The sequence below is a fragment of the Chionomys nivalis genome, chromosome 21 (genome assembly GCF_950005125.1).
Source record: "Chionomys nivalis chromosome 21, mChiNiv1.1, whole genome shotgun sequence".
NCBI classification, from domain to species: Eukaryota; Metazoa; Chordata; class Mammalia; order Rodentia; family Cricetidae; genus Chionomys; species Chionomys nivalis.
In genome coordinates this window covers 39207615-39221735 of record NC_080106.1, presented here as the reverse complement: position 1 = coordinate 39221735, position 14121 = coordinate 39207615, and the positions used below count along the sequence as shown (strand labels likewise).

General features: G+C 39.8%; 1 protein-coding gene across 1 annotated transcript in view; it reads left to right on the top strand.

Annotated features, from left to right (window-relative positions):
• The window catches only part of Lonp2 (lon peptidase 2, peroxisomal), an 86764-nt gene that overhangs the window by 48665 nt on the left and 23978 nt on the right, over positions 1-14121 (top strand). Inside the window, exons 9-11 of the mRNA XM_057753224.1 lie at positions 3659-3809; positions 5417-5543; positions 9542-9675. Of these exons, the coding sequence (XP_057609207.1) occupies positions 3659-3809; positions 5417-5543; positions 9542-9675 (412 nt within the window). The remainder of the gene's footprint in view (positions 1-3658; positions 3810-5416; positions 5544-9541; positions 9676-14121) is intronic.

The window sequence follows — 14121 nt, the reverse complement described above, 5'->3', positions numbered from 1 at the left end:
GAAGCTGCTGGGACAGATAGCCCTGGTGCTAACGTAGGCTAGAGCAGATGTTTTGTGGTGACCAGGAGCAAAGGGCAATGCTGTTCTTTCATGTGTTTATCATTTTCCCTGAGGCTTAGTCTGAGAAATAGTTTCTAGAAATTCTTTTCCACTAGGTTATTGATTAGTATTTCTTGAGCCTTTTAAAAGGCTACACCTCCCGTAGTGTTTTTCTTGAATAAAAAACTGAGAAGTACTTTCTCTTCTTATCACCTAAATACCTTATATAATCTTTTTCCTTTCCTAGACTCCAGTGATCTTCCCACTTTTACCTAGGATTACAAGACACTTGCCACCATACCCATTTTTCCTTTGATTCATTTTAAAAATACCTCCTTGGAGCTGGAGAGATGGCTTTCAGGTTAAGAATACTGGCTGCTCTTCCAGAAGACCTGGCTTCAGTTCTGAGCACCCATAGTGCCTCACAGCCATCTGTAACTCCATTTCTAAGAGATCTGATGCTCTCTTGTGGTCTCTGTGGACACTTTGCATGCACGTGGCATACAGACATATGTGCAGGCAAAAACACACACATTAAATCAAATGATAGAAATATATAATACCTCACTCACAGCTCATAGCTATTGCTTTTAATTCTCCCTTTGAAAGATCCCTTCTTATATGGTGATACATGCCTATAACCCAAGCACTTAGAAAGCTGAAGCAAGAAAACAGCAAGTTCTAGCCCAGGACTAAATGAGGCTAATCACAAATGATGTGTTCCAGGCCAGATTTAGCTTTATTCTAAGACTCCATTCCAAAAGACAGACAAAGGCCAGGCATGGTGATGCATGTCTGTAGTTGGGGTTTTGGGTTTTGTTGTTGTTGTTTTTTTTTTTTTTTGGTTGGTTTGTTTGTTTGTTCTTTTGGACCCTGCTGCCCAGCTTCCAAATAAATACATGGAGACTTAGTCTTACTTATGAATTCCTGGCCTTAGCTTGACTTATTTCTAACTTAGCCAATTTTTCTAACTTAAATTATCCCATTTCTCTTTAACTATGTTTTGCCTCTCAGCTTTTTACCTTTCTTTATTCTATGTTTTTCTTCCCTTCTTACTTCATGGCTGCCTGAGTGGCTGGCCCTGGCATCTTCTTCTTTTCTTGCCCTTCCCCTTTTTCTTTTTCCCACTCCTCTTATTTATTCTCTCTGCCTGCCAGCCCTGCCTATCCTTCTCCTCCCTAGCTATTGGCCTTTCAGCTCTTTATTAAACCAACCAGGTGTTTTAGACAGGCATAGTAACACAACTTCACAGTTAAACAAATGTAACACATCTTAGCATCATTAAACAAATATTCCACAACATGAACAAATATAACACATTGTAAACTAATATCTCACACACATGTCTTAATTACAGCACTTGGAATGCAGAAGCAGGTGGATCTCTGTAAGTTCAATACCACCCTGCTCTACACAGCGAGTTCCAGGACAGGCAGAGCTACACAATGGAGAGACCCTGTCTCAAAAAGAAAAAGGAAGAGAAAAAGACAGATGAAACAAAGCCCATCATATTAGTCAGAATTCTCTAGAAGAAAAGAACTTTGTGGAATCCAAATTGATGACATTCAGACAGAGATAGATAGATAGATAGATAGATAGATAGATAGATAGATAGATAGATAGATAGATAGATAGATAGATAGATAGATATACTATAATCTATGTAATAGTTTATATATATTACAAGGAGATTTATCAGATCATCTTGCAGGTATGGTCTGGGTAGTCCAACAATGTCTCATACTAGAGAGGCCATGAATCCAATAGCTGTTCAGCCCTTAAGGCTGGATGTCTGTGCGCTCAATCTCAGTCTGGCACTGAAGACCTGGAACATCCCTGGAGAGCTGCTGGTCTTCATTTTACGCTGGATCCCAAAGAAGTTCATCCCACTATCAGTGAAGAAATAAATGCAGCAATAGGGCAGATGAACTTGACTGAGGGCAAGCAGCGCAAAGTAAAGTTTCTTGCTTCCATGTGCAGAGGTGCTGCCCTAAAACAGGCACGCCCAGGGGCTTGCCTTCCAGTCAGGTTGACACCAATATTAACCATCACACCCACTGTCTTATTTTTAAGGGGAAAAATATCACTTCATTTGAGCGGTCTGACAGTGTGATTATCCTTCACCAAGAACATTATTAGAGCTTTCTTTGTGGAGCTGAAAGCTCCTTATTGTTTTTTATAAAACAGTATTGTGTCTTATAAAAATGTGCAGTTAGGATCTTCTGGGAAATACAATCTAGAGGGACACAATGAGTTTCTGAAATTCAGGATTGTAAGTAAAAGGCTTTGAATTAAATTTGACTGGTGTGTGTGTGTGTGTGTGTGTGTGTGTGTGTATGAGAGAGACAGAGACAGAGAGGTGGGGGGCAGAGACTTGAAAAAGAGAATCAGAAGCAATGGTGAACTTATGGTCCATATTTTAAGAGACTAAATTTGGCATTTTGGATTTGTTTTAATTTTTTATTTGTTTTTCTTTTTCCTTTTTTTTTTTTTTTTTTGTTTTTGAGGCAGGGTTTTTCTGTATAGCTCTGACTGTCTGGGAACTCACTCTGTAGACTAGATTGGCCTTGAACACAGATATTCACCTGTCTCTGCCTCCCAAGTGCTGGGATTAAAGACATGTACTACCACACCTAGCGTGTGATATATATGAAGTCATGCAGTTTCCATTTTGAATATGTATATCAATCCTAGAGAGTTCTGAGTGAAATGTGTTGAAGGTTTAGGGCGTGCCTGAGGATTTCGCTGCTTATGGCCTATGTAGCTTGTGAACACCAGTGCCTGTAACTTGAAGTACACGAGCAATAACCTCAAGATGATCTCTCTGATACAAAGTTGCTCGTTTTAAGAAACTAATTGCTAAGGACACTCCTGGGATGGCTCAGCTGGTAAAGACACCTGCTGCTACCTGAAGCCATGTGACAGAAGGAGAGAAATGATCCCCACATGACCTCCATGAGCATGCCGTGGAGCACCTGCATGTGTGTGTATACATAGCCAAAATTTAAAAATTTGAACCACATAATTAAGACTAGTTATTAAATTAGCTATTAGATCAGCTTAACTATTTCTTTTAGGTCTATTGGTCTTTCAAAAAGTCAGTTTTTCATTGTACTACATCAAAACACAGTGATAATTTAAGTTTGTTTTACTTGGTGTTCCTCTTCCAGGTAAAGAATAATACCAGACAATCGGAAACTGTTTGAAGAGTTATCTACTGATTATTAATTTACTTAAAATTTCAAGATAATCTGCATATCTGCTATATATTCTATAGTGACTAAGACAGCTGTGGTTCTGCAGAGTAGTTAGCTTATGACCCACGTGACAGAGCTCCGCGGTGCAGTGTGTGGCTCTGTGCTGGGCCCTCCTGTGCTCCCAGTTATTTTGACAGTACAACTTGTGACATTTTTTTAAAAAGTGATTTAGGACATGGGGAGGTCAGGTTTTTGTTGTTGTTGTTGTTTGGGTTTTTTGTTGTTGTTGTTGTTGTTATCCTTGTGTTTATCAGCCAACTCTGTTGAACAGACATTTTACCCTTGGTGATACATTAGTGGTTTTGTTTGTAGAACTTTCTGTTGTGACTAAGTTTGTTTAAATGTTAATCCTTCTTTCCTAGGTGTTGGATCCTGAACAAAACCATAACTTCACAGATCACTATCTAAATGTGGCCTTTGACCTTTCCCAAGTTCTTTTCATAGCTACTGCCAACACTACTGCCACCATCCCACCAGCTTTGTTGGACAGGATGGAGATCATTCAGGTTCCAGGTACTTCGTTCATAAGCATGTAGACACACACAAACACACACACACACACAGAGAGAGAGAGAGAGAGAGAGAGAGAGAGAGAGAGAGACACACACACACACACACACTTTGGAGCATACCCTTTAAACTGGTCATGTTATGGAGCTGGTTTGTCCAGAAGCTCATTTGTCACTGTGTGGTCCTCAGAGGTTCTGCACACTGTAAACCACCCTTTCTGGAGATCCAGCGCAAACAACACGAGTGTGTTTGTCTGCACCATGGAAGAGTCAGTGTGTGTCCAGAAGACACAAGCAAAGTCTGTGGACTTCACACTCGGCTCTAGGCTCCCTTCAGGGATGATTAGAATGTCAGACATTCTCTGAAGCAATTCCCAAAATTACAGGCGAAAGGTTTAATTTCTACAAAGCCAGTGTCTGAGACCCAGATACAGCTTCACATCTCTGTAAGGTTGTGAAAGCTCTCCCCGTTTTTGGAAAAGTGTTACACAGTAGTCACTCCTCCTGGATGCCTCTGGGCCAGTCTCTGAGCACACTCTTCCTTCAGTTGATTATGTTTGTGTTTCTAGCCATGTCTCCTCCACACTGTAGTGCACAAAAATAGTCTTTTTAGTTATACTCAGTTTGTAACCTTTTTACTTTATTTAATTACTCAAAATTATTTTGTCTTAAAAGACATCCCATATCAGAAAGTAATCACTGCAGAGAAAAATAGGGCAGACTATAAATACATTCAAAATTGAAATGTAGCAATATAGTTTACATTCTAAATACAATTTCACATTTTAAGTAAATGTTCATTGAATTTCTCAATTACCTGCAAACCTGGTAGGTTCTTTTATTTAGTTTTAAAATGTGGTGGAGTAAAGTGTTGCTTTTGTGTATTTATAAGACTAAAGTTAACAAAGGACATTTAGTTGTTCAGAAACTGCCAGTGAGTCCATGAGCTACACTGATGGACTGGAGACAGATGCTACAGTCGTGGATGCTGCCTTTCCCTTTGACAGCCGCAGTCCTGTCCTCTAGCCTGTGTGGTGCTTTCAAGCCTTTTCTTCCTATCCGAAAGATGTGTTATCAACCCATGTTTATTAGACAGAGAGGGTACATTAGTTTAGGTGAGATTTTTTTTTTCTTACAGAATTTAAGCTCATTGGGGCTTCTTAGTCGATAAGAATATAGTCTTTTTATTTTTATAAAATGTGAAGGTAAAAATCAAAACTGATGTAGTTTAAATTTTCTTATTCTGGTTCCAGTATTAGTTGAAGTAATGCTTAAGCTCATTCCGAATCTCAGGTCTACTGAATCTGCATTTGATTCATTAAAAATTGTGGTGGGGGCTAGAGATGGTTCAGCATTCTAGGACACTTGTTGCTCTTACAGATGACCAGTGTTTGGTTCCCAACCTCCACAGTGTACCAACTGTAACTCCAATTCCAAAGGCTCCTATACCCTCTTTTGATTTCTGTGGACACCAGACATGTACATAGTACACCAACATACATGCAGCCAAAACATTCATATACATAAAATAAAGAAAATAAATCTTAAAATCCAAACAAGATGTGACATTGTTGAAGTCTGGTAGGTAATTACAGAACTCTTCTTTTCCAGGGTACACACAGGAGGAGAAGATAGAGATCGCCCACAGGCACCTGATCCCTAAGCAGCTGGAACAACACGGCCTGACTCCTCAGCAGATTCAGATCCCTCAACTTACCACCCTGGCCATTATTACCAGGTTAGTCATCTGGAAGATGGGACTTTTTTCCATGCCAATAATTTGCTGAAGGTCTGTGGACTGAAGAAATGTTTAACTGGCATCGTAGAGCATGAATTCCTCTAGCAACAGAAAACATTGCTGCAGCTGTGACTAACTCTGGATGAGGAAGAATTTCATAGTAAAACCATGTAGGATTGTCTTCATTACAAAGGGTCTTCATTGAACCAGAACTTCTACTTTGCCTTAATAGCAAACTAATTATTAAATTAATAGATTAAGAACTAAACTCATGAAAAATATAGAAGTGCTCCTTTATGCATATTAAAAACTAGAGCCAAAGCCGGGCGGTGGTGGCACACGCCTTTAATCCCAGCACTCGGGAGGCAGAGGCAGGCAGATCTCTGTAAGTTCGAGGCCAGCCTGGTCTACAAGAGCTAGTTACCAGGACAGGAACCAAAAGCTACGGAGAAACCCTGTCTCGAAAAATCCAAATAAATAAATAAATAAATAAATAAATAAATAAATATAAAAACTAGAGCCAAAGCCAGAAGTGGTGACTCACACTTTTAATCCCAGCAGGAAGGCAGAGGCAGGTGGATCCCTTACTCCTAGGCCAGTTCTAGCTTGGCCTGCAGAACAAGGACTAGTACAGTCAGGGCTATAAAGAGAAACCCTGTCACGGGTTAGGGATAAAAAAGCAAAACAAGCAAGCAAGCAAACAAACAAAAAGAACAAATCAAGCTGCTAATTTCAGACACCCATTTTATGTTTGCCTTTTTCTTCTCTGAGAGAGTAAAAAAACAAAATACCAATCCTTGGAGTTTTTGATGTTGAGATTTAACACTGGAGCAATAGAGAATGTGCTCTCCCAGATCTGCTGCCACGTGCTTACGCCTGTGACAAGTACCACGTAAATCCTCTTAGGCTGCCATGGTGGTGCACGCCTTTAATCCCAGCACCAGGAGGCAGCGGTAGGTGGATCTCTGTGAGTTTGAGGCCAACCTGGTCTACAGAGTGAGTTCCAGGACAGCCAGAGCTGTGTAGAGATCCTGTTTTTTCCTCCACCCCCTTCCAAATGAGTAAATTTATAGGTCATGTGTTTGAATGAAAAATAGACCCTGTTGGGAATTTATATTGACCATAGCCTCTTGCAGTTTTCCTCGCTCACTATTACAGATTGATTGCATCATCCAACAACTTGAGTCTGCCAAGGACTCCAGCCACCCTTTCATAGTAACCGTTTTCAAGAAATGTGAAATTTCTCTCCATACATGGCCTCTCTGACTGCCTCATGGTCTGTGTCAACTTTCTTCTATCTAGTTAGATACAGAAAATAGGACTAAGTCTGACACAAGAGTTCTTTTTTCTTAATTTTTTTTTGACATGAACTATTTGGATAATGCCAGGAGAAATAAACTGATTACCCAGAGTCTTCCAGCAGTGACATCACCGTGGACTTGTAACAAGCCATGTGAACCTTTATGGTACACCCGGCAAGGGTAGTGAGTGAGAAGACGCCTGGCTTGCCTACTTCTAAGAATGGTGCTGAAGAGTTCATATTTGTAGTTCCCAATTACTGCCTCCTACATGCTTGTTAGTGCAAAACAGTAAAAGCTGTAGACATTAGGGACTCTGATAAACAGTAAAAGCTGTAGACATTAGGTACTCTCATAAGCAGCCTTCCTACTTTCAATACTTAAAAACAATGCACAGCGGCACATAGTGCAGCGGACACTGCTCTACTGAAGCTCCAGGCGCTGAATTGCCAGATGCAGGAGACTGATGATCACGGCCAGACCTTTTCATCTGTTGCTGTGCGCTGTAGTCATGGCCCTTGGTGTTCTTGTCCCCTCCCCTCCCTGTTTCAAGCTGATTTGAACCTTGTAGTTCTCAGGTACTTACTGAGCTCCACTTCCTTGTGAGAATCCTGAATGTCATTTGTTATCATAGTCACTGTCCTATGAATTTATACTCCTATCTTATAGAGACATCTGAAGCCTAAGTATAATTGCTCTGAAACTTAATCCTACTGAAATTAAACAGAAGTACTTTCAGGTCTCCACACTATAAACAAAGCTCTTCTTCAAACTGAATGTTCATTACCACTTCTCCAGGGCAGAGGACACACATCAGTAAGAGTGTGTTCACATCGTGTGCACGAAGCCTTGGGTTCTGTCCCTAGTGCTGCCTCCCCCTCCCCACAGTTGTTTCTGTTGACTTGCTTTTAGGACTTCACTTCTCTGGTTAGTTGTCTGTAGATAACTGTGGGGTCCTGCAGCCTTGCTTCCAGCTCCATCACTAAACTGACTCAGGGGAAGTCTCATTAGTTTTTTTTTTTTTCAGATTAACTTTATGCTTTAGAATGCAATGAAATGAGTTCCTTGTTGTATTCTCATACATGTCTATCTTTGAACTTTGTTCTTGCCTGTCCCTGTGTCCTCCCCCACTCTCCCTGTGGTCCCTACTCTTTCACACATTCCCTCTCTGCTTCTCCGGCGGCGTATCTCCACACTCCCCTCCTGTCCCCTCCTCTCCTCACAGTCGCTTCCCCTCCCCATCCCCTTTTTACTGTCATGTCGCACTCAGACTCAAATCTAGAATCTATATTTGAGAAAAATAGGTTATTCTTTTTAAGTATGGTTTATTTCGTTTAACTTGAGAGATTTCCAGGTGCATCCATTTTCCTGCAAGTGCCATAATTTCTTTCTTTCTTTTTTTTTTTTTTTTTTACTGCTTAATAAAATTCTTCTGTGCCCGTGCACCACATTTACTTCATCGCCTGCTGATGGTCCCCTAGCTGTTTTCATGCTCCGGCTACCGTTGGTAGTGCTTTGCATTAATCAGCATGGGTGTGTAAGCATCTCTGTGGCACGCTGACTTACAGACCCACGAGTAATATAGCTGCATCATCTGGTAATTCTGGTTTGGGATTTATGACAGACCTCAACACCAGTAGTTCTCAACCTGTAGGTCATGAGCACTTTGGAAGGTCAAACGACCCTTTCACAGGGTCACATATCAGATATCCTGTGCATAGTAGATATTTACATGGCATTTCATAACAATACCAAGGTTGCAGTTATGAAGTAGCAATGAAATCATTTTATGGTTATGGGTCACTGCAACGTGAGGAACTGTATTAAAGGGTTGCAGCCTTAGGAAGGTTGAGAACCACTGGAATACACTGTTTTCCATACAGTTTACCTTCTCCTCAGCATCCCTATATCCTGACCAGCATCTATTATTTCTTAATGACAGCTATTCTAACTGGGAGAGATGGAGTCTCAGTACAGTTTTAATTTGCGTTTCCTGGTGACTGAGAATGATGAACACTTCTTAGGTCTTTATTGGCCACTTGTGTTTCTTAATACAGAACTGTCTATTCAGCTCATTAGCCTTTTCTCGGTTTGTGATTTGGAGTGAGTTTTTTTTTTTCTGTTTGTTTGTTTTATCTCTGTCTTAGGTTTTAGAGGGTTTGTTTGTTTGTTTGTGAAAAGTGTACCAATTAGCCCAGGCTGGTCTCCAGCCTATGAGAATGACTCTTGGTCCCTCTACTTTTACCTCCCAAGTAATTGCTGGGATGGCAGGTGTCACCAAGCCCTGGCCCGTTTCTCTGATCTCTTCATCAGTAGTTCAAGACCAGCGCATTTGGAACTAAATTACGCTGACAGGTTGTAGTCAGGAAGCTACTTAATAGACATCAAGACACAAGTGGTGTGTAACATGCTGCCGGGCTCACTTTAAGCGTGTAAAATTGCAGGGCCAAAGGTCAGCTTTTAGATGAAGGGTAACAGTTCAAGATAATGTATGTAAAGGAAATAACTGTGGCTGAAAAGATACCTTAATAGTTAAAATACACTAATTTTAATGAAATGTATTATGCTAGAGAAGTTAGTTTTTTTTTAATTAACTTTCAAATCTGCATTGTTTCTTTAGTGAAGGGGTTGGCTCTGTTTTACTTACAGGTGGTGGTTATCAAAAATAAATAAATAATAAAATGTTTTCATTTGTAACAGGTACACCAGAGAGGCAGGAGTCCGTTCTCTGGACAGAAAGTTTGGGGCCATTTGCCGGGCCGTTGCAGTGAAAGTTGCTGAAGGACAGCATAAAGAAGCCAAGCTGGACCGTTCTGATGTGGCTGACGGGGAAGGTTTGTGGCCTTGTTCTGGTATTTCCAGTCTGGCAGCTAAAAGTAGATGGCACTATCAGTTGACCAAGGAGGGTATCAGATAATCCTTGAAACAGTGGTGTCTGAATGGGGATGGAATAACAGAAGGCTTGATGGGTTTCTCAAGTTTTTTTTTTCAAATAACAAAGAGTTAATTCCTCTTCAGCGTTCTTCAAAGTTACCATTTTAATGATATAGTAACCTTCTCCAGAAGGTTGCTATAATATACACTTTACATATGGTTTGCTGTTCTCATTTTGGACCAGTGCAGGAAATTGTTCAAGTCTTTGTTATAAAGTTGTTAGAAGCCAAATGTGATGACAAACACCTGTAATCCCAGCATTCCTGAGGCTGAGGCAAGTTCAAAGCCATCCTGGTCTACATAGTAAAAACCTGTTTTAAAATTGCTGATGATGATGGTACATTTAAAAAAAAAAATAAGCTGTCTAAGTCTTCCAACACATCAGTACACTAGAAGAGATCAGTGTATGCCCTTCTTGTCCCTGAACTTTAAGAAGCTTAAGCTTCAGTTCATCACAGCATGTTCTTTTGTAAACATGACGTAGTAAGGAAGTAAGAATTGCTCCGTGGGAAGCAGACTTATTAGAGTCCTGCCATTTCCAGAACTCTTTCCAGAATGCAGTCCTGTGGCTGTGAGAGAGTTAACTGTTCTTCGTGGCAGTCATAGTAGACCAGATGTTTTCCCAGGGCATGGGAGAGTGGGTGCTCACATGACCCTCTTGGTTCTGCGTCGTCCTACCTGCTCCCACTTTGCCTGGAACCTCACTGGTTCATTTTTTCTTGAGACTAAACCTCCACTTTAGCTGAATTGGAGCTATATAATTATGGTATATGGGGTATGAATATTGAAATCGAATTGTTTCTTATAAGGACAGCAGACTTATGTTGTCCTTTGTATGGCTTGTGTCTCCCAAGTTCATCTGTTGGAAACTTCACCTCCAATGGAACAAGCGTTCCGAGGTGGTGAGGAGCTAGGGAGCTAGGGCTGTAGCCCAGTGCTGGTGTGTTTGCATAGGTCCACAAGCCTGAGTTCTATCCTGATAAGTCATGAGGGCGGCTCTTCCCTATGACGGGATTGGTGCGTTATCTTGAGGACGTGTATGTTACATTTCACAGTAGTAGGTTCCTGGTGAGTGGATGAGTTTGGGTTTCCATCACCTCTGTCTCTCAGGAGCTCTTTTGTCATGTGACCTTCTTGTCATGTTGCACATAGACCTTCCTTGATGTAGTTCTTTGCTCTTAGATTTCTCAGTCCCTAAAATTATGAGTCAAACACATTTGTATTCACTATTAATTACCTACTCTGGGGCATTCTGTCATAGCAGCACAAAACAGGCTAGGTCAGTTCTCTCAGAACTTTCAGGTGTACCCCAAATTCCTGAGTCTTTTTAGGATTTCATGGCTCAGGTCAGTTTGTTGTTGATCACCTGTCCAACACTGTAGACACTGAGGTTTCTGCTCTCTCTAACTGGCTAAATTTCATTGTATTTCTGTTTTTTTGCATTATACTTCTAAAATTTTGTCAGCATCTCTTTATCAGATTTCTTTGTTCTCATCTTATTCTTAAGAGTTTTTACTTTTTCATTTTTCATTGTTTTAGTAGAAAGTTAGTAGAACTGGGTAGAGGAAATATAAAGATTCAGATTATGCTTTAAAACCTGCCCTAACCTATGAACAGAAAGGCCATGCAGCAGCATGGAATGGCTCTTTCTCTTGTCTCTTTAGAACTGGGAGCTGTGCTCTTCCTGTACTCCAGTGTGCTCAACCCTTGGCCATCTAAGCCTCTGTCTTTTTTTGTATCTGTGATATAATAATAGCTGAAATGAAATGTGTCCATTTAACACATCCAGAAAATTGTATTTAAGATTGAGCTGGTGTTTTTAGAATTTTCAATACATGCATAGGTGTCAAATGGAATTTTCCATAGCTATAATGCAGATTAATGTATGTATGTATAATTTCTAATATTTGTGTTTATATTATATTTACAAATAGTCAGGCGCTTGTTCAGTTGTTTATGAACATACATTTTTAATGAGTAGTCATTTGGGTTTTGTTGTGATTTTATTTTTTTACTTACAGGTCATCTTGTACATGATTATGTAGCTAGGCAAAACTGAGTAGCTAAGCTATATTTCCTATAGTATCTACGTGCCTTCCTAATTAAGAAGACAGTTATTTTTCAGATACTTTGGTTGTAGTTCTTATCATAGGCACAGACATGGCCCTAGGTGGTTCTGATATCATGAAATACTGAGTTATTGTGAATGACTATCCTCCAGACTTTATAGAGTAATTGTAAGGAATATTGTAATTATAGCGTATGTAGTATGTGATATAACTATAATAAATCATGTTTGTGACTTCAAAAAACAAAACAAAACAAAAGGAGCATTCCTATAAAGGGATCTGCATGAGGTTTTCCTGCCAGAATGTTTAAGTAGAGCTTAGTCACTGGGTGTTTTTTGTTAGAAAAAGATTTATTTAAAGTAGGAGTTATTTGCTTGAAACAGTTGTTTCAAAACTTTCAAGTAATTCATTGGGTGAGTTATTATTTCTAATGTTAGAAATAATGATGGAAAGCCGGGCGGTAGTGGCGCACGCCTTTAATCCCAGCACTCGGAAGGCAGAGGCAGGTGGATCTCTGTGAGTTCGAGACCAGCCTGGTCTACAAGAACTAGTTCCAGGACAGGCTCCAAAACCACAGAGAAACCCTGTCTCGAAAAAAAACAAAAAAAAAAAACAAAAAAAAAAAGAAAGAAAGAAATAATGATGGACTCAGCTCAGAGTTACTGCCAGAAAGAAAAGTAACTTTAAACCACAAGTTTCAAATCCAGCAGAAACTGCCAAAGTTTTAACTGGTTTTCCGGAGTGGACCCAGCATCTTAGTCTGTGAATGGTGTCTCTATGTTTGTGGGATTGTTTTGACAATTAAACTGGCCACAAAGCAATGGGGGATTGGAGAAGTCAGATGAGGGATATAGTTGATTAGTGTCAGAAGAGGAATGTTGATGCTTCAGTTAGCTGTAAAGCAAGGCCTTTCATAAAAATATTGACTCGTTTTTCTACATGGTATTAGGATAGTCCAAATTTATTTTTTTTTTCCTTTTTGGGGTGTTAGTTGGATTGTAGAAAAAAGACATGACTAAAGTTTTATTCTGATATTTGCCTATCTTTTACTAAGACAAATATTCAGTTTTCAACATTACATACTTAGGTCTTACTCTGCAGAGTTAGACCAGTGTCTGCTTATTTGGTCCCTTATGTTTCATGTGTGCTCAATGACACAAGCACCTTGTGAGCATTTTTCTCAGAAACCAACCTTAGCAGAGAAATTGTCCATTTTGATGCTGATTCGATTCATAAATCTCTTTTTCATGTTCCCCAGTAAACACTTTGCCTTGGCCTTCAGATTCTGGGAACAGACACATATCAGACATGTGGCCAAGTGTGATGTGTCCTGTTGTTGGGTTTTCTGTCCTTGCTGGTTTCTGTCTTCCCACCAGGTCCCGCAACTGTTTAGCCCCAAAGAAATCACACAGAGAGTCTACATTAGTTATAAACTGATTGGCCCATTAGCTCAGGCTTCTTATTAACTCTTATAACGTATATTAGCCTTTTATATGTTATATGTTAGCCACATAGCTCGGTACCTTTTTCAGCGGGGCAGGTCACATCTTCCTTCTTCCATGTCTAGGCAGGACTACAGAGGGAGCTTCTCTCTTCCCAGAATTCTTCTGTTCTCATTGCCCCACCTCTACTTCCTGCCTCACTACTGGCCAATCAGAGTTTATTTAAAACATAACTGACAGAATACAGAATTGTCCCACAGTGTCCATTTGTTTGCAGTTCTGGAGGTTGGATGAAGAGTCTGGCCCATGCTAGCACCTTGTTTTCTTTTTACTTTTCCATTTTTTGTTTGTTTGTTTGTTTTTAGACAAGGTCTTATTAAGTTGCTTAGACTGTCCTTGAACCTGCAATTCTCCTGCCTCAGCCTCTTGAGGCACTGGAATTTTAGGCTTATACCACCAGGTCTGATAGGTATTATTTATGTTTATTCATTTAGGATTTCCCAACCTTTTGGTATGTACTGAACTAATTTCTTTCATCGGTTTTAGAAAAACTATGACAATTGTTTTTTCACATAATTGATATTTTTCCTTCTCCATTGGGACTATAAAAACTATACTCTCTTAACCCCCCTTTTCCCCATTAATTTAGCTTTTATATTCAGTTTGTACATTTTTTGTTGCCCTCTATTTCAGTTTATAACTGCTGACTCTGGCTATTTAAACCTATGTAATTATTATTTTCATAAATTGTCCTTTTTGCTTTTTAAATGGTCATTTAATTATAAATGTGTATATGTATATATACATATGTATTTATACCAATGGAATGTTTGAT